The sequence below is a fragment of the Tyto alba genome, unplaced genomic scaffold (assembly GCF_018691265.1).
Source record: "Tyto alba isolate M040663 unplaced genomic scaffold, T.alba_DEE_v4.0 Super-Scaffold_14, whole genome shotgun sequence".
In the NCBI taxonomy this organism is placed as follows: Eukaryota; Metazoa; Chordata; class Aves; order Strigiformes; family Tytonidae; genus Tyto; species Tyto alba.
This window is the reverse complement of record NW_024881276.1, coordinates 56,262,382-56,281,736: the sequence shown is the minus strand read 5'-3', so window position 1 is coordinate 56,281,736 and position 19,355 is coordinate 56,262,382. Positions and strand designations below refer to the sequence as shown.

General features: G+C 48.4%; 2 protein-coding genes across 3 annotated transcripts in view; one reads left to right on the top strand and one right to left on the bottom strand.

Moving 5' to 3' along the window:
* The window catches only part of CHD1L (chromodomain helicase DNA binding protein 1 like), a 24,468-nt gene extending 22,916 nt beyond the window's left edge, over window positions 1-1,552 (bottom strand). The window contains exon 1 of one of the 2 annotated variants that reach the window (XM_042788478.1): window positions 1,533-1,552. Coding sequence is in view for 1 of the 2 variants with exons in the window: in XM_042788479.1 (XP_042644413.1) it covers window positions 990-1,086 (97 nt within the window). In the remaining variant the exon portion in view is untranslated. Of the gene's footprint in view, window positions 1-989; window positions 1,190-1,532 lie in introns of those variants that run through there. The other variant, XM_042788479.1, reaches the window with a different exon arrangement.
* LOC104364338 (fatty acid amide hydrolase) lies at window positions 1,228-19,355 on the top strand. Its single transcript, XM_042788480.1, has 20 exons — window positions 1,228-1,460; window positions 1,553-1,609; window positions 3,402-3,439; window positions 4,688-4,828; window positions 6,366-6,428; window positions 7,587-7,707; window positions 8,141-8,233; window positions 9,241-9,401; window positions 10,482-10,567; window positions 10,784-10,867; window positions 12,094-12,156; window positions 12,300-12,377; window positions 12,459-12,547; window positions 13,308-13,344; window positions 14,576-14,724; window positions 14,935-14,997; window positions 15,321-15,396; window positions 16,036-16,120; window positions 16,302-16,389; window positions 16,969-19,355. Exons 1-20 carry the CDS (start codon window positions 1,296-1,298, stop codon window positions 17,077-17,079), a joined length of 1,848 nt encoding a protein of 615 aa, XP_042644414.1. The 5' UTR covers window positions 1,228-1,295; the 3' UTR covers window positions 17,080-19,355.

Sequence of the window (19,355 nt, the reverse complement as noted above, 5' to 3'; positions counted from 1 at the left end):
GGTTCGGCCCAGTACAGGCCTTCCCAAACATCTGCCTTACAGGCAAAGCACACCAGTTTTCAGCAGAAGCTGGTTTACCCTGCTGCAGAGCAGAGACACTGGTGTTAAGCAAATCCATTAAATTAAACCATATTCAGGAACTCGTACACACAAGAATGCCCCAAGTCATTACAAAGGCCTGTACAAGGAACCTAATCTGATAATTAAGCCGCTACTTTGCATTCCTAAAAAGACAGCTTGATTTTCAGCTCCAGAAACTTTTTAAAATATGTAAATACTAGATCCAGGGACACGCTTTAGGCTACCGGAAATGTTTCTAACAATCTACTATCGTATAACAATAATTTCTCAACAAGATGTTTTCAAGTTTTCCTGCACTTAAGCTAGGGCAGACCTCAACTGTCGGTCGCTGTAGCTACCGCCACCATTGCAATCTTATTATGGGACACAACATGTCAAAACAAACACTAAACAAGCCAAGCAGGAGCTCTGGAGATCTGTCCTTGCACCTGGACGCAGGCGCTGGGTACTGTTAATAACTCCGTGCCACTGCTGCCCTCTCCTCCCGGGGGAAACGTGCGCGTCGAGAGCGCGAAGGAACCCACCAGCCCGCAGCAAACAGAAACCCCAACTAGCGCAGGGATTGAAATACGGGCTCCCCACAGCTCAGGGAAACACGCCAGCAGGCTGGGGCGGCCCGGGCGCCCCCCTTTTCCACCCACCCCCCCAGGCAGTGGAGAGCACTTTAAAGCACTCACGCTTAACATCGACCCGCTCTGAGGCCCTGCTGATCTGCCACCCTTGTTTATTAACATCTTTATTTATCTCGGACCTGGGGGGCTGTTAAAAATTACGGCTGCGCAGCACCAGGCACCCGCAGGGGCCCCTCCGCCGCGGCCCCCCCCCCCCCCCCCCCGCCGCGCCTTGCCGCTCCCTCACCGCCCCTTCCCCCGGGCGGCCCGGCCGGCTGCCGGCGGCGGCCCGCTGACCTGTCAGACCCCACCGGTAAATGTCCGCCTCCTCCACGCCCGCACCCCCCGCCCGGGCGCTGGCGGCGCGGCGAAGCGCCTGGAAGAAGCGGGACATGGCGGGGCGGCGGGAACGCTCCGTCTCTTCCAGGCACCGGTAGCCACCGCGCGCTTCCCGCCTCTCCCCCGCCGCCGCGCCAACCCCCGGGCGGGGCGCAGGCGCCTTCGGTGCGCGGGCAGGGCCGTCCCGCAGGCGGGGCGAGGCCCCAGCACCGCCCCGGCAGCCGGAGGGAACTCGCTGCCGGCGGGGTCGGCTGAAGGACGGTGATGGCGCCGGTGCTGCTGCTGCTGCTGCTGCTGCTCTTCTCGGCGCTGCCGGCCGCCGCCTACCTGTGCTGTGTGCGGCGGCACACGGGCAGCGCCCGGGCCGTGCTGCGCCGCCGGGAGCCGGGCCGGGCCGAGGCGCGGGGCCGCAGCCCGCCGCGGGACCCCGTGAGCGCCGGGGAGGGAGCGGGAGGGAGCGGGCGGGCGGGCGGGCGGCGGGGAGCGGGGCTCGGCGCTCACCTCTCGCCTCCTCTCCGCAGTGGGCCCCGCGGCTGTGCGGCGCCGGGCTGCGCCTCTTCGTCCATGTGGCCAACACGGTGAGTGGGGGCGAGGGGCGGGGGGGCCGCCCCGGGGCCGGCGCCTGACGGCGCGGCGGGAGCCCGGGTAAACAAGGCAGTAAAACCCGAGGTTGCTCTGGGAAAAACGGAGGAGGCCGAGACTGCCGAGGGTTTCGGAGGGAGGGGGTTCTCCCTGGGAAATTCCCTACCAAATTCCCAAAAGCCTGCGTTTGGTAGGGGGTTGCAGGGACGTTGCGGCTTCCTGCGTGCTGTCAGGTTCACCCTGCCCCTCAGGTGGGATGCCGCGGGGGCAGAGCGAGCTGGCTCCTCTGTGAGGGTGTCAGGAGCGTCTTCGGGTAGGGAGAGCCTGAAGCCGACAAACAGAATACAGCCGCCACCAATTTTCCTCGGACACGAAGGGATTTGGGTCCCGCCAGTCCTCTGAGGGGGGTTTTCAGGAAGGCGCTGAAGCCAGCTGTCCCCCAGTGTTCTTTCTCGGGCGGGCTTCAGCATTGAAGGCAGCTGTCCCCCGCAGAGCTCCTCTGGTGGGCTTTGGCATTGAAGGCAGCTGTCCCCCTAAAGCTCTTCCTCGTGTGGGCTTTGGTGTTGAAGGCAGCTGTGCCCCCTGAGCTCTTTCTTGGGTGGCCTGTGGGCTGATTCCCGCTGTGGCTGGTGTGGAGGAGGCGTGACTGCTGTGTGGCAGGGCGCTGAAAAGCTCGTGTCCCCTTGGCAATGAGCGCCTCGCGGTGTTGTCCACCCGAAAGCAGGTGGATTTTGTTGCTGCTGCCTGGCCTTTCTTTTTGAGCCAGCGTCAAGGTTAGGCACGAGAGTCATTTCAGCAGTGTGACCTGTTACAAAGCTTGGTGGCTGGCTGGGCCTGGAGTGAGAGCTAGGGGTGGGCTGTGTTTGTTTGTGAGAATACCTTGCAAGTGGCTTTCTTCCAGGATATAACAACTGGAATACCTTTCTATCCTTTGCTTTGTGGCTGCTTCTGGTGCGTGGCCTTGGGCTTGTTTCCTTTCCTGACATCCCCCTTCAACGTGGGATGCAAGATTCTCAATTTCCTACAGGACTGTCCTGTTTTAGATTAGATGTTGATTAGGAGCAATGGATTTTCAAAAAGAGACTGTAGTTCTTATGTAATATGTGAAGGCAACATATGGCATCATGGATCTAGGAGTGTGAGCCTTGCTTCAGACTTACGCTGTATTTGTACATCCCTTATCATGTTTTTCAAGTCCATTGTTGGGTTGATAACACAGGCTAGAACAAGGCTGGCATCTTTGGGACCACTGGTATTGCTACACTGGGAACTAAGGTATTCAAAGTGTTTTCAGCTGTTTGCTACCATGGAGTCTCTAAATTTTTCATGCTTTTCCGAGTTGACTCGTTTTACTGCAGGAGCTGGTTGAGTGACAGGAAAGATCCTAACAGGATAAACAAAATAATAATAAGTTACTACTTCATCCAGTGTTTGCATAATCTGTGGTGTGTGATGGAAGTAAGGGATGGGAGCTATACAGATGCCTCTTAACAGTGTTGCAGCCTGCAGGTGCAGGCTTTCCAAGCCAAGTCAGGGAAGGACAAAGGCAGGAGAGTCAGAAGAATACACTCTTTATAATTATATAAATATCGGGTGGGGTGAGGAAAGCATTTTGGGACAATTTTGTGGCCGGAAATACAAGTATTTGTGCTATTTTTTTACTACATAGCATTGCATGCTCTCTAGGGTGCTCTGAGACGGTGGGCACATTGAGCATTCCTTGTCTAGTGAGGAAGGTGTTCAGGTCAAAGTTACTGCAAACCAATGTTTTTGCTTACTTTCTTCTAGGCTTTTGGACAGATCTGCTTACTGCCACCCTTAATGAGGTAAGAGTGGAAAGTTTTCTCCCCCTTCAAGTTTTTTTTGTTTGTTTTTATTTTTTTTTTAAAGTGCTTGCATTGCACACCACTTGCAAGTTATCTGAAATGACCTTTTCTAAGAGGGAAACTGCATGACTTGATTGGAGAGGGAGCAAGATTAATTCATAGATGTTGTTTACAAGATTATTTTTTTTTAACTGCTCTGATTTGAGTGGGTCTCTACCAGAAGACATTAACCTTTTTTCACACTCAAGCAGGAACATAGAAACTGAATTCGCCAGCTTGCCTCTTTGCCATTCTGTTCTTTGCTGAAGAGCAGTCTTTCTTTCAAAGCTTGTGGATGTGCAGATCTGCTGTGTTTGTCACCAGTGGGGGTAAAAGAATAGTAGTGGTGGGAAAATGAGGCCAGACACGAAGGTCAGAGGTTTCGGCACGTTATTTTTAAAGATAGTAGTTTAGGTCAGCCTTTTCTTCTTCTCTCTCACTTAGTTTTATGTTTAGAAACTGTGCTTTCAAGTGTACATTACACTAAGAGCCACTCAGGTAAGAGGTGTCAGGAACCTCAGGCTCATGCTTGGCTCGCATAGTTTGCCTGTCATTTGATGGGGTCATCAGTGCAGATCCCAGGACACTGAGAAATGTGTTACACACAGTTGGTACCCCTGAATTTTCACTTGGGGCATGGGCCTTTTGAGTGAATCGAACCCAGACAAGTGTCACTGCTGTTACACAGCAGATCATTCCTTGACATCTATGACAGGGTCTGGATTTCCTTGCTTCGTGTTCCAAGCCCTGGACTTGTGCTGCACTCCTTGTTGTATTTGGTTGCAAATGAACTGTGTTGAAGCAGGCCATGAAAGGGTCTGAAGGGGTGCTTGTTTTAACAGGGTTAGTGATTGAATGTGTATGGCTTATACTACTTTCTCCTTTTCCTCCCCATTCTTGTCTTTGTTGGTCTGTGGGTGATGTGCCTAATTAAAGTGAATCAAAAACTTTCACCATTTCTTCTCCAGCTTGGATTTACGGAGGCTGAGCTGGCTTTATGTCAAGAGGTAGGAGGCTTTGTTAAGCAAGCAGAATAGATTTGATGCTGCCTTTAGGAAAGGTGTGAGAGTTTATTGTGTAACTGTTGCAACTCCCTGCTGTGAGAGCAGACTGTTAAGACAAAAATGTTCTTGGGTAAGGTTCCCTTGGAACAGTGTGAAAAATTAGTCATGGTAAATCTTGCAAACTCTAGCAGTGACTCTCTTTCAGGCTTAACAACTTCTCTCTCATGCGTTCACTTGACATTCACGAAGATCCCACGTTTTACCCGGAGGTCTCTGCGGAGCTTACAGAAGACAAGTCTGAGGCTAAAAGCACTTTGGATGTTATTGAGCAGTTGATCGATGCAAGGTCAGTATGTGATATGTAAGAGTGGAGTGGAAGATCACACATGTTGGCACTATTATATTAGTGGGAAGCTGTCCTTGTCAGTAATCCAGATTCAAATCTTTTTTCCATGCCCCTGCTACTTTACAAAACAGATAGGGCTGTCTGTCATCTTTCCTTTTGTAACTTACAAATCACATAAAGTTACAAGCAATGTCAAGTTTCTGCAAGCTTCAGGGAGTCTGCTTATTGGGGAGAAATTCTGCCCTTGCCAGGGTTCTAGTCGCACTATTGGAGGAGATGATACACTTAGTGGTGGCAATTCAGCACGCATATATCTCTTTAAGTGAGTTTGCAGGTGTGCTGTTTCTTGCCTGCAAGGAATCTCATGCAGGGGTTGTTTGGAGGAGAGAAGGAACACAGGTTACGAAGAAAACAATCCACAAGAAATTAGGCTTTGTTAGTTAGGTTGCTTGGGTAAAAGCCTGTTCAGCTTCTTGATTGCAGCCTGTACTTGATTAAATCTCACTATATTCCAGGTGAAAAGTTGTTCAGGCTCGTTTGTCTTGCTGAGGTGACAGCAGCTGGGCTGCTATGAGTGCTTTCCCCATCTGATTTTGGTTCTTAGTTGTGGGCCTATCCAGTAGTTATTGAAAATGTCTGAGCTGCACTTCATCAGTGTCTCAGAGAGTAGGTTCTCTGCATGTATCTTGGCTTTAAGCAGGAGTAAGCTTGCTCCGTGCTTGAGTTCTTTAGCTAGAGTAAGGAAAAACTTTCAGCTCTTTCACTTTAGAGGGAGGGGTGTATTTCCTGCAGGCGTTGCTTTCTGGTTCTTGTGTCCCCAGCTCTGCCAGTGAGATATGGAGTATGACAGAGCAGGTTACTGGAGCCTTACCTCTTTGCTGCATAGCACATTATGGTGCCGTATGCTGTCCTATTCCAGGATATGGCTTCTGGTTTGCATGATGATACGGGGACATCACAGGAGTAGTAATTGTAGCTAGCTCTTCAGATGAATTTATGCTCATCCCATTGTGATGAGAAGTGGTCTGTTTCTTCTGTGCTGGAGTTTTTGAGCAGTTTGTTGATGTCTATCCTTATGTGTGCTGCATAGTGCCTCTTAGCCCCCCCTGCAGCACACACTGTATGTACTGCTGGCTGTCTCTGGATCGAACTTGTGATGGAGATCCTGGGAGTAGGTTTACCAGTAGATTCTAGCTATTTTGTAACGCTGCAGTAGTGAGTAGCAAATGTAAACCTGGAATAAATTTTGAACAGTTTAATGACTGCTGTGTTGCAATAGAAATGTGAAACAACTAGAAATGCCATCAAGACTGACCCCTTATTTCTGTGGCACCCTTAGTGTACCTGGTGTCTGGCATGTGTGCAAGGAGCCTGACAGTGTGAGCCAAAATGCGCAGGCTAGTGGTCCAAACGGTGACCAGCAAGTTTACTGTGAGTGATGCCCAAACCTGCACTGGACTGTGATGCTGAAGTCTGCTGGTCTAAACAGAGATGGCTTTGGTAGTTTGCAGTTGCCCCTTTATTCATTTCTTTGCAGGTCTGATTCTGCTAGCAATGGATTTAGCTTCAAAGGGATCAAAGATTACTTGGACTGCTACCGGTAGGTGAAATTATGGTCTGGAAACAACCTGTCTCATGTGTTCCCCTGCTGTGGGCTGCTACTGTTCCACAAGCACTCAGACATCTCTTGTCCTCGAGGTACCACTGTTTAGCATCACCCTCTGCAGTCCTTTCCCTCTAATAGAATAACAAAGGAGAGCCAACTGGGAGAGCTGGCACAACTGTTACAAGCCCTTCAAGGATATTTAAATGCTGTTTTCCTTGGCTTATTGTCAGTCTTCTCTGGGAGAGATTTCTACATACCTTGTTTGCCCAAATACGTGAGTGAGAAGGAGAGGAAGGTTCATCTGGATGATGTGAGTTGCACATGCTGTGGGTCTCTGAAGAATCCCTTGGTTCCCCAACCGCTTGCACTCCTGTGAGCGGTTTACCCAGGAAACGTGTTCAGCTTGGGAAGAGTTGGTATCACATCCCCGACTCGGGGTCTGCAAGCTGTTGGCTGTTCAGTAACTCCTGGTTACCTCTGGGACGTGTGCCAGGCGTGGAGTGCTCACATAGATCCTCTTGCGCTCCTGGCACTTGTTCCTCGAGGGCCACCTCTGCCAGCAGCTGCAGCCTTGGAGCAAAAGGCTGACCCTGCAGCCTGATGTTACAGCTGCATCCTGACCGTGTGTGTTTCGTGTCAGCCAGAGATAGACGTGTTCGTGGTGTGACACAGCTTTTTACCAGGAGGTAGGGAAGGCCTGCTTGTTAAAGGTGGGATATGACAGTACAGCTGGGATCCCCTTCTCTGTAATGGGAGGCCTGTGTAAAGTGGGCTGGCCTCTTGGTCTTAGCTTGTGATACTGGGAGTTTCATAGCCTCAGGCTTTCAGGGGCTTGAGGATTCTCTGTAAAGCTGTCATCTCTCCTTCCCTGTTTATCTGGTGGTTCAGGAATATCTGGGTAACTCTCCTAGCTCCTGCCCCCCTACTCTAAGTGTCAGGGGCGTGCTGTGTAGGCAAATTCTCCCCTGAAGGAAGGGAGTCTCCTGTCCTGATGGTGTCAGCTGTGTTGAAATAATCACCAAACACAGATTCCTGCCTAGTTCTTGCTTACAGCTGTGACAGCTGCCATCTTGCTGCATGAAAGACAAAGCCTGTGTGTGGGGTGCGGTCTGGGGGTCTTGTAACAAGGTCCCAACTTCTCCTGTCCTATAGGAATGGGAAGCTGACGCCATCTCAGGTAGCAAAGAACATCATTGCCGTGCTGGAGGACTGCGACAAATCCACACCCCCGCTCAGAGCAATAGTGCAATGGGACCAGGAGCAAATCATGCTGGTAATGTCTGACTCTGGTAGGAAAGGGGCCTCTGCCACCCCAAGAGCAGTAGCATCCATTAGAAGGGACAGAGGGTCTTCTGCCAGTACACAGCACAGAAAAATACGTACATTTTTCCTCCTTCCTTGTGTAGAGGACTACAAACAAGTTTGCTTTCTTTCCTGCAAAGAGAGGTAGCACTAAAGCAATCTGTTTCCCGAAGGACGGTGACGTTCAAAGCGGGACTTCTGTGCTTATGTGGCATCCATCAGCATAGATGCTTCCAAGTAGTAGTTTCCCACCAGCATATGGTGCAAGAAGAAAGAAACTTTGATAGTTTGGCTTAGCAGCAGCCTGAGAAAGCCATTTTTGGCATCTGTTCTGATACTGGTAATGACCTTCAGCTCAACTAAATATATATAACATGCATTTTTTTTTTTTTTTCTCTGTGCAGATGGCTGAGGCCTCCACTGCTCGTTACAGGAATAAATGTACCCTGTCTTATCTGGATGGCATCCCAGTGTGTCTGAAAGAAGAGTTCAAAGTAGTGAGTTTCCTTGTCTAGCTGTCAGTTCATGCTGGAGGTGGTCAACCTGGACAACTCACTGCGACAAGGTTTTAAGGCCAATTCCTCAGCAGAAGCCTGAGAATATGTTTGTAGTAAGGGGTAGTATGTGGGTTTGTAATGAGTAGGATTAACAAGTTTTGCCAGGTGAAGACAGATCTTGGGTACAGCAGACGTGTTTTGTATCTTGTACTGATCTTCTTAATCCGTGGTGGGTGGAGGGTGGGGAACAGTCCTCCTTATGATGAAATGAGACTGTATAAAAAGTGTAACTGTATTTCTCAGGCACTGACTCTGCTCCACTGGCAAAGCATCCCTCTCACCTTAAAGGACATGTATCAGAAATATGCAAGCTACTTTGAAAATCCTCACTCACAAGGAGTTTTGCCTGTGGCCTAACAACAATTACCATTAAATACTCTGACGGTGCCATCAAGCTGTTGCAGGCTCTGCAGAAACCTACCTATAGGATGGGAGTACTGTTTATATACAGATTCTTCCAGTGCTGCCTCAAAGTGAAGAGTACTTAGCATACCCTGAAAATTAGTCCATCTGGTATTTTGGCTTTCATCTAATCTCAGTGCTTTGCTTCAAAGCACTGCAGATCTGAAACACTGCAGCTCTGTCTGTAGGAGAATGGAAAATAGAGCTCCTGTGTGCTGTGGGGCCAAGGTGAGTGTACTGCAGCCTCTGGGCATAGCAACCGCGTTGCTGCAGGGAGGCAGACATTTTGACCATCTAGGTGTTTCTGCTCTTCTGTATCATGGTATTAAAAGGACTCCTCTGCATGGGAGAAGGACCAAATAGGGAAGGGTTAAGTGTCCCTCCTAATAGGAACCAACACAGGGCAAGTTGAGGAGTGAAGCTTCCTAGCCCTTGCTTACCTCTGTGCATCCTAATGTCTGGGATCTGTTGTGGAGTTGAAGTGTGCATGCACGTGTGCCTGCCTGTCTTGATAGGGTTTTATAATAAGGTGTCTTCTTGCTAAGGTACCTTACCATCACCGAGTGGGAACAGTGTACCTTGGGACGGAGCCCGAAACAGAAGATGCTACTGTGGCCAAGAAGCTGCGAGAGGCTGGGGCTATCATTATTGGGGTCTCAAACATGCATGAACTAGGGACTGGAACAACTGGATGCAACCCTAATAGGTAAAAATCCTTTTCCCTTCTCTTCCCCCCAGCCTAGACAAACCTAAAAGTCTGTCCAGAACTGACAAAAATAGGGGGAGCGTGTGAGAATAAAACTATTGGAAGCACCCTGTGCAGGGAGAGCCCTAGGGGTATGAAAACACAGCATTGTAGGTTTGATGGTCAGAGTAGCTGTGGAAGCCCAAAGGCTCCTGAAACCAAAGGAAGGAGAGTGGTGTCTGCTGAGTAAGAAGCACCTTACAGGCCTGAAGGTGTGAATGTTTACAGGATGAGCGGTAGAAAAAAACAGTGACAGAAAACAAGTAAATAGTAATCTAGTGCACAGTCACAGTAACGGCTAGAGGTCCAGAACAGTGAGAAAAGGTACAGTCGTCTCAGGAGAACTTAGTGGTTTTATTTGCTAGCTAAAACAGGTTCACTGGAATTTGCTTTACTGTTGTGAATTCTCCGGCTATAGCCAGGCTGAGGACTGCTGTTCCAGAGCAGTGGTCCTCACAGCCTTGATAAGCCACGTGTAGAGCCACGCTTTGTGCCTGCGCAGCTGGATGGAACTGGAACTCCCCCCTCAGCTGCCACAACGTGCCAGGGCATTTCCTCACTGTGTGAGGTCAGCTGGATACCCTGCTGCCTGGCACGTCTCTCTGGTGTCTGGGGACTGTGGTCAGACTGGAGACTTTGGGAGCTGCTGCTCTGGGATAAAGGGGAGAGCTGGGGGTGCTGACTTGCTTGTCTGGAAGAATTGCTGGCCACCAACTGCTCCACCTTTTGGAATTGCAATAATGCACTGTGGGCTGCAGTAACGGCACAGTGCTGTCGCAGACAGAAGAGCTGGAGCAGCATCCTTTCTCTGTCTTTGGGTCTGTCTCTTGGATAGGCTGCTTATGGTAATGAGAAATTGGACTCTGAGGCAGAAGTCTTTTGTTGCATCTTGTTTTCTAGGGACATAGCGCTATCTGGGATTAAATGGCACGCTTTTACTAAGAGAACAAAATCCCTGAGCTGTGTTTCTGGATCTTTTTCTGCCCCGTAGTCCACGCGGTCCTTCCTAGGAAAAGATTCAACACTATTTGTCTGCTTCAGGTACCACAAGATCCCCAGGAATCCCTACAAGCCTAACCACTTCACAGGTGGGAGCTCCAGTGGGTCAGCAGCAGCTGTAGCAGCAGGTAGGTGGTCCTAAGCAGAGTTCAGGGGTGGTGGGAGGAAGGTCCTGAGCCAAAGTACCTCAGGCATTTAGTTTTTATGAGGGGGTTTAGAAGCTGGAGGGAGCTCCTAGCCGAACAGAGAGGTCTCTGTGCTGTCTTGGCTACAGCTGCTGGTAGAATGGACAGGGCAATACAACATCTCTCTGATCACATGCCAATGTGTGGTTTTTTTGGTAGGTCTCTGCCCAGTGGCTATTGGCACAGATGGAGGCGGCTCTGTGAGGATTCCTGCTTCGTTTTGTGGTGTGGTGGGGCTGAAAGGTAGAGCCTTTTAATCATGGAGGGCATGTGTGTGCGTGTGTGTTGTTGGCTGTATCAGGTAGAATGCCACAAACAAATTGGGCACAGTCCATTAATTTCTGTCAAGCAAAAATTGACCGGAGAAACTGGAGAAGAACACCCTGAGAGCCTCCTGGGTTGGACTGTCAGAGCAGAAGTATTCTCAGTACTGGCTATTGAAAAGATGTTCAAAAAACACCTAACTTACTTGAGTCAAATGCTAAACAGAACATGCATGCTGCTTTTTCTTTCTACCCACTCATCCCTCTTCAATCTTCCTTCTTTGCTGGGAGGTGTTCCCAACATAGTTGGGTATCTGTAGTGAGCTGATGAAAAGCATCTCCACCCATGATGGTTTGCCATCACCCCAATTATATGGAGAGGCTGATGCTGCTCAGATTTGCATCTGGTAAGCTGAACCTGGGGGCTCATAGCCATTGCCTCTTACATCAGTGTTACATGAAGCAGCAATGCAGTTTTTGCAGTGAAAATTAATGTAATCATGGAGAATGTGCAGAGGACATAAATACACAGGGCAGTGTCTACAGCATGGAAGGTGGCGAGGCAGGATTGTCACTTGGAAGAGATGCCAGCTTTTGGGAGTGGCTTATCATTCTGAAGGATCTCTGCTGCTTCATCTGAGACCAGATACTCAACCATTACTCTCTGTTTTTTTCCATCCTTCACATGTGATCAAGTTGATTAATTGTGATTCATCTGAGGAAGATAATGATGACAATGAAAAAAATGTAACTGGTTAGAAAGGCAGTATGAGTACTTGCAGAAGACAGCTGGTGTTAGGCATGAAGTCTCACTGGTGAAAGGGCTGAGATCTCCTGGGGGTGGTATATCCTGCTGTTGATAATCCTGCTCCTGCCTCTCCATCCTCCATACCATAGATGCCTCTTTTGCATATTCAAATGCACGGATTTCAAGATGTCCCCACGCGTATTTCCCCTAAACTACATAATTTCTTATGGGAAAAAACAGTCTCACTAATTGTTGAACAGATCTGTTTCACTGATGAGACAGATCACGGTCAGCAGAACAGGGTACTGAAAGATGAGTATCGGGGCTCTGAAACGGCAGACATACAAGTGACTGGCAGGTGGGTGTTGCTTACTGACTGGGTGCACCAGAGGCCGTCGAGGTCAGATCTTACCAGCGACTGCTGATACCTAGCTAACTGCCCATTTCTCTTTCTCTAGGTACCTTTGGGCGCATCAGTTCCCACGGCAGCTTGCCGCTCTCCTACTCCACAGTCAGCGTAGGTAAGAGGGACTTGTGCTCCAATTCAGGGACCTTGCTGCGTGGTGCTTTCACAGGGGAGGCGCAGTCCGTGCCTACAAAAGACCTTGGGAGAAAGGTACTATTTACCCCTTGCCACGTTTTATAATTGATCTCTCTTTTCCAGGCCCTATCTGTACCTCAGTGGCAGATGCAGCCATTGTTTACAGTATCCTTGCTGAGCCAGATCCGCTCTATCCATATGGTAGGTGAGCCCTCTCCCTCCCTGAGCCCAGGTGCTCTGCCTTCCTAGAGCCATCCTAGATCTCTTGTTTGTTCCCTGCAGGACTAAAACAGCCCAAAGCAACCCTATCTGGTATGTGTGCTCCTGACCTGAAAGGCTTAAAACTGGGAGTGGACTGGACATTTTTTAAGGTGCCTGTTCTACCTCTCTCTTTCTGCTGCTTTGCCAAATGAGATTTTAAAGGAACCAGCGCGTTCACTGTTCTCTTGCCCATCGTCATTAGAGCTTCTCATATTTAGTCTTACAGTTGGGAGAGGATGTAGCCTGGGTGAAAACATCGACAGGAATAGATTTTTTTTTTTTTTTTTTTTTCCTAAGGCAGCCTTTTGAGTAAAAGTCTGCTGGAGGCATGAGGAAAGGTAATGACTGTACAGTCGATGGCTAGTATGCTTCCTCATACTGCTGTTTCTATTGGAAGCAATGCTTCTGAACTGATTACAAAAGGCAGTTAGTTTAAAATCAAGTGAGGAAAATCAGTGTATCCGTTCGGTGACAATGGTGTAGCTGCTGAGCAGTATTTCATCATTCCAATGTAGAAACTGGGCTTGCAAGCTAGTACCACTTAGTGATTGTAATGCAACCCCACAAATGTGCTCAGCATTTCTTCCCTGGAGGAAAACAAGGACTCTTTCTGGCTTTGCCCCAGTGCAGAGGAGGAATAGCCTCCTCTGGAAAAAAAATGACCTTTCCTTTTCCTTAGGGGTATGACATGCAAGCTGTTCTCTTGGAGCAGGTGGCCTAAGGCAGTCCTAGAGGGCTGTAGCTCAGTCACTACCTTTAGGAATAGGAACAAGGAAAGCTCCATGAGGACCGAAGTCCTGGTGAGTGTACTCACCAAGGAGAGGAGGGCAGTTTCTAAAGTCTACTTAGTTCTTTCCTCTTATTCTCTAGGCATGTGATGCTGAAGTCCTGTCCATCTGTGAGAAAGGTAAAGAGAGAAAGTCTGTAAATCTCTTACTCTGCCTGATGCCGTGGTATCACTTGGTGCTCCTCTATATGTTTAAAAAGATCTTGCCTGAAGTCCTTAAAGGCAGATGCTTAAAAAGGTTTGCCTGGACAAACAGCAGTAGCTTTATATTAGGGAAGCCCTCCTGACTGCTGAGGGTTAAAAAGCTTGACGGTTGTAGGATTGTCTGATTACAATGGAAGAATTCAGTCCAGTGTGCTGAGCCTCCATCTGTATAAAGACAGATCTGTGCTCAGTAACACTTTGCAAGCTTAAATGGTAGAAGACTTTCAAGGGAGGGACTTGTTTCATGACATAATGTTCAGTAGGAAAGACAGGACTAGGTCTTTGTGATATATCCAGTCCTCTGGTATTTCCTTGAAATCAGCCAAATGGTGCCTTTAGGGTGGCTTTGTCAGATTTTAGACTAAGCAAAATTGATCCCAATGAGTACTTGGGAGTCGGGGGGAGAGACTCTACAATGCCTGGCATAGCGGTTGGCCTCCTATGCATTGGGGCTGAGAGTTCATAGTATTCAGGCTTTGTTTGCCTGGATTTTCTTCAGCCTCATTTCCATGGATACTCGTGCTTCTACATGTATGGAGTTTTCTTAGGAGAGAGGCACCTAAGCCAAGGAATTAGGCAAGCTTGGGTATTTATGGAGAAGTTGGGGTCAAAGGAAGAGGTGGATTCTTTCCAGACTGTGAAAGATTCACTTTTCCCAAAGTCTTGGTGTTCAGCCTTGCTCAAACACATCAGGATTTAGTGAACATGTACAGTTGACCTGGTTTCTTGAGTATCCCCTGGGTTCTTCTACCATTGTGGTTCAGAAGAGGCTTGGAATGGGAATCTCGTGATGCTAAGTAATCACTCATGCTGAGAGAATACTGGCCATGTCACGTGCTCAGAGAGGCACAGTCAGTTCGTCTTTACTTATTGGGTTAACTGGGAGGCTAAAGGGAGGACCCTGAAATGTCGTGGGTAGGTTGGGAACCTGTCTGCAAGTCCCTACCCCTGCCCTGTTGGAATAGTGAGATCTAGTTAGGCTGCAGGCTTTTACCTATGAGAAGCAGATGCAGCAGCCTGCGTGCCACACGACAGTGCTTGTCTTATAACGGCCTCTGGGGTCTCTAACTTCTCAGTGGGGTGGGGATTCGCAGCCCTTCTGTGGAGTTTGGTGAACTCGGGCATGCTGTCTGTGCTTTACCTGCAGCTGTGGAGTACCTGCAGAGTTTGGGAGCCAGCGTGGTTGAGGTGTCTCTTCCTGAGATGGAGGAAGTGCGAGTAGCACACGCAATCTGCATTCTCAGTGAGATGAGGGACTTCCTGCAACCTGACTTCAATAAACATTTCCAGGAAATGGTACGTGGCAGCAGCTTGGATCAGTGGCAGTAGTTGTCCCCGCTGATGCAGAACAAGTGTCACGTCAGTGAGAAAACAGAGGCTCTCCTGCTTTTTCTAAGACAAACCCCGTGTTGGATGACTACAGGAGAGCAGACCTGGAAGAGAACTCCTGGGCTGTCACATTCAGTTTCTTTGCAAACAGAGCCATGATCGATGTTTCTCTTTCAGAATTTGGACACTCGGGTTAACCTGGCCTTGGCTTCCCAGTTCACAGCTCTGGATTATATTACGGTAAGGAAAATACTGTGGTAAAGGCTGTAGGGAGGCACCTAGTGAAATTGTAAAGGCCGGGTAGAGGGTTCCCTTGACCTCCTCATACACGTGGGAAGGATATTGCCCGGCTGTACCGCTCGCCGCTGTGAAAGCGTGCTGAATGGTGGGGCGCCACGGAGGACGTGCCACCTGGACTGGTGTCCTGCATCTCGATTCCACACCACAGGAATGGTGTCGTCTCTCGCAGGGGCATAGGTTCTAATGGGCAGAGACTGTCATCATAAAACTCAAGTCTGATGAACCAAGGGGGCCCAGTCAGACAGTGGTGTCTCTGCTTGCAGGCAAATCGACAGAGGACTCGGAGCATGAGATTTTTGCAAGAGATCTTCAACACTGTGAACTGTATCCTTACACCAGGTATGGGCAGCCTTGGCTAAAGAGCTGGTACCCAACAGCTGTGTGGTGCATGTTAAGAACAGCCCATTAACATGAAGAACTCCATTAACTTTCCTTCCCCAATTTTAAAAGCATGTCTTTATTTTTTTGCAAAAAAAAAAAAGACTTTGCCTTGAGCCTTTAGAAGAAAACGCAGCCTGGTTAGAAAGACTGCTGTGTATTTCTAGACTTACTGCCTATATCCATGGCAGTGAGAAACTCCTCCTTGGTACTTCAAACAGGAGCTGCAGAGTCAGTGCCTTTACACAGGAGGGACTGGACATCTACATATGTATGAAGATGTTCTTGCTCTAAATAGAAACTATCTGCTTAATTCATAAAGCCCGGTGATGTGACTGCATTCCCGGGGTGTGAGTTTGCATCACCAATGTATATCAAACATGGATTTAATGAAATGAGCTGTTCCTGACTCTTCCTTTGCTCTGTAAGCACTGGACCAGGTTGCCCAGAGAGGCTGTGGAATCTCTGGGGATATTCAAAAGCCACTCGGTCATTGTCTGGGGCAACCTGCTCCAGCTGACCGTCCTTGCGACACAGTGTTGGACAAGATGACCTCCTGAGGTCCCTTTCAATCTGAGCCATTCTGTGATTCCTCCATAGCTGTTGCTTCCACTGCCCCAAGGATTTATGAATCTGACCTCTTGACTGGGAGCAGCGACATGTCCTTCACGGTCCGGTCCATGAGGTAAGAAGAGTGCTGCTTGCACTGTGGAAGCAAACGTTTGGGAACAGCTGGAGATTGGCTGTACTGACTGAAGGAGCTCAGGCTATAGAGTGGGAGAGATGGATCCCAGCTGCCTCTCTGATAAAAGGATGACTTTGCTGCTCTCCCAGGGCAGGAATGCTGACAACAGCTTTTCCCCCAGGTTCATGCAGCTTGGTAATTTTACTGGGATTCCAGGCCTTGTGGTCCCCATTGGATATTCTACTGCTGGACTTCCTATCAGCTTCCAAGTGAGTATTGACTCTTGGTAAGTGCTGGGCCACGAAATCTCCAGCTGGCTTTGTCCTGAACCACTGTAACCAGGTTCCCACCGTTCCACACAGCACACTTCAGGCAGTGGCAGGTAGTGGTAATAAAACTTTAACTTGTGGGTGAAGAGACTTGCCTCAGAGTAACTCACTACTGAACAGCAGAGGGACTCTTCAGGTATCTGGGAGATAGATGTCTCTGTCTCCCTGTCTGCTTGCGTCAGTGCCCACTATTTGTCACTATTCTTTCCTCTCTTTTCCTTATTTCTCAGTTATGTAACTTCTTTACGTCCTTCCTTGCTCTTCTCCCTTGAAATGGGTCTCATGTAAATAAAAGGCCCGTGTCTTTTAATTAAGCCATAGAGCTGCATTTATCCCAGTTACACTGATGCCATACTTACTGGGGTAAAAGGGAAAAGCACGTGTCCTTTTGGTGCTGTTGGGGGGAAAAAAAATCAGTTATGTTTTGCAGGGCTTTCAAAAGTGTCTGTATGTGATGATGCTATTTATTTTTTCTTTTTTTCTCTTTTCTTTCTCTGTGTGTCTCTCCTCTTCTCCCAGGTCATGGCAAAATGGTGGGATGAAGCTGTTCTTCTGAGGATTGGTCTGAAGCTGGAGCTGTTTCGTCACCAGACCAAAAAACCATCCATTTATTACGACATCCTCGCGTAACAGAGTCATCAAGACGGGGACTAAGTCTTTTTTTTTTTTTTTTTTTCTTAGTCTGACCTGACCAAGTATTAGAGTAGACTTGTTTTCAGTGTTCACCTGAATACAGCTTAATGGCAGGCCCATTTGAGGAGTAGGGAGGAACACTGACCTCACTTCTGCTTCCTATTTGTTATTGGATGGTCCAGTTTATACTGGGGAGACCAACTGTGCTAGCTAGTTCCTTGCTGTGTCTTTACCAACAGGGGAAGCTGCAACTATTTTCTGCAACTTCTTTCTGTGTAGGGGTCCTGTGTAAACACGGAAGATGGTTACGTCTGCAGGACTGCACCTGGCAGTTCATACCACCGTGCATGGAAAGGTACAATCCCTAGACCTTAAACCTTCTCTCAGAACTCCCGCTCCAGGATATAACAAAGGTACTGTTTTAAGGGGGAAAAAGCAGCTTCCCTTAAGAAATAATGCCTGGCTCCCTTGGAATGAGGAGGATCTTAACTCACCTGCAGTTAGGTAGTGTGTGTTGTGGCCCCTTACTAGATAGTCCCTCAGGGCATAACAGAAAGCCTGCAGCCATGGAATTGTTAGGGTGCTTCTGTCCCTTACGCTGTAGACAGTGTTGAGGTCTGTCAACTGCTGTACAAAGTAGGGGTGTGCTCAAGGCATGAGCAGTCCTACCTACATACCTTCAGCCTTACAGGCAGGGGGGAGGAAAAATTCAGAGCACGAACCCTCATCAACTCTGTGACCCAGAGCCCTGGCTCAGGGTTCTGGCTCTCTCCTGTACATTTCGATTTCCCAAGCTAAGCCTGGGAGAGCCTCGTTTTTCCCAGTGGTTGCTTAAGTATAAGCCTACTATTATTTAGGAATCCAAATGGAAGAAATTACCTAGTAATGCTGTGAAGTACTGCTTAAGGGGTGCTGAGCCAGCTTTTGCAAACAGGTGAAATTTGTGTGGTACTGAAAATGGGGAACACTAGTGGGGTGCTGCATAAGCTTAGGGAGACCTTACTGCAGCCTGTCAATAAAGGGGGCTTATAATAAAAATGGGGGCAGTTTTAGTAAGGCCTGTTGCAATAAGACAAGGCCTAATGGTTTTAAACTGAAAGTGAATAGGTTTTTGTCCTTAAATATTTTAAAGTGAGGGTGGTGAAACACTGGAACAGGTTGCCCAGGGAGGTGATAGATGCCCCATCCCTGGAAACATTCAAGGTCAGGTCAGATGGGGCTCTGAGCAACCTGATCAAGCTGAAGGTGCCCCTGTTCACTACAGGGGCTTGGACTACATGAACTTTAAAGGTCCCAACCCAAACTATTCTGTGATTCTGAGGGTTGAAGCTGGGTCCTGGAAAGGCGTTGCACAAATTCCTGTGCAGCAAAGAGCCTGCTCTAGATAAGAGACCAACCCCCATCTTATCCCAAATGTACATCCTGAAGTAATCCAGGTAGAATTGAGGTATGGATTAAAGAGGAGGCTGTGCTATATAAAGCATGACATTACAGGAGGAAAAGCTAGAGAAGACTGATCATACAAGAACAGGCTCTAAGCCCCAGTAACGTGTTTTGTTGAAAGGCCCCAGACTGTGATCTCCCAAGTGACGGTGTCCTGCCAGGAAGGACAAGGCCCAGGAGTAACCAGAGCCGAGCATGTGTTCATTTTGGAGTAGGTTGTGGCTGATGCTCAGAGGCATCTCCTGCTGCCTACCTCATCAGGTAGCCTGGGCCTGTGATCAGGCTGCTGGAGAAGCTGTCCTGCAGCTGGGAGCAGAGAAGCTCGCCATATTCTTACTTAACATGGAAGGGAAGAAGGAACAGAAAGTAGTTGTTGTTTCTCCCAAACTCCATACAGTTTGGGTGTTTTTTTTTCCCATCCATATCCACTCTTTAACCAGTGCTAGCACTTTACTAATGGCTTAAAAGTTAAGTCAGATAGCATCTGAATGGAAGAACATTGCCTTGCTGTTTCCTCCTTAAATACTTGAGTTAAAGCATCAACTCCTACCATCGGCTGCCACCAGCATCCACAGTTTAATCATATGGTTGATACCATCTTTTATCTTCAATCCTCCTATGTAATACCACCCCTCTGGATTCTAGTATAGTTCAGCTTTATGAAGAACAGTTTAAAAGCAAAGTATTTCCTCTGTTACTGGTAAGTTATTAAACGCAACCAACCTACCTTAAAGTGAAACACTGCTGAAATGCATTGTATAGCAAGCGGGGAGTTGATAAGCGTTTGACAATAATAAACTTTTGCCAGGAAGATTATGGCTTGAAGGAAA

Excerpts from the sequence above, each read along its gene's own strand:
- LOC104364338 (XM_042788480.1), top strand. The coding sequence starts at position 1,296 with ATGGCGCCGGTGCTGCTGCTGCTGCTGCTGCTGCTCTTCTCGGCGCTG. Across the intron at positions 1,610-3,401 it reads TCGTCCATGTGGCCAACACG|GCTTTTGGACAGATCTGCTT; the intron begins GTGAGTGGGGGC and ends ACTTTCTTCTAG. Across the intron at positions 8,234-9,240 it reads TGAAAGAAGAGTTCAAAGTA|GTACCTTACCATCACCGAGT; the intron begins GTGAGTTTCCTT and ends CTTCTTGCTAAG.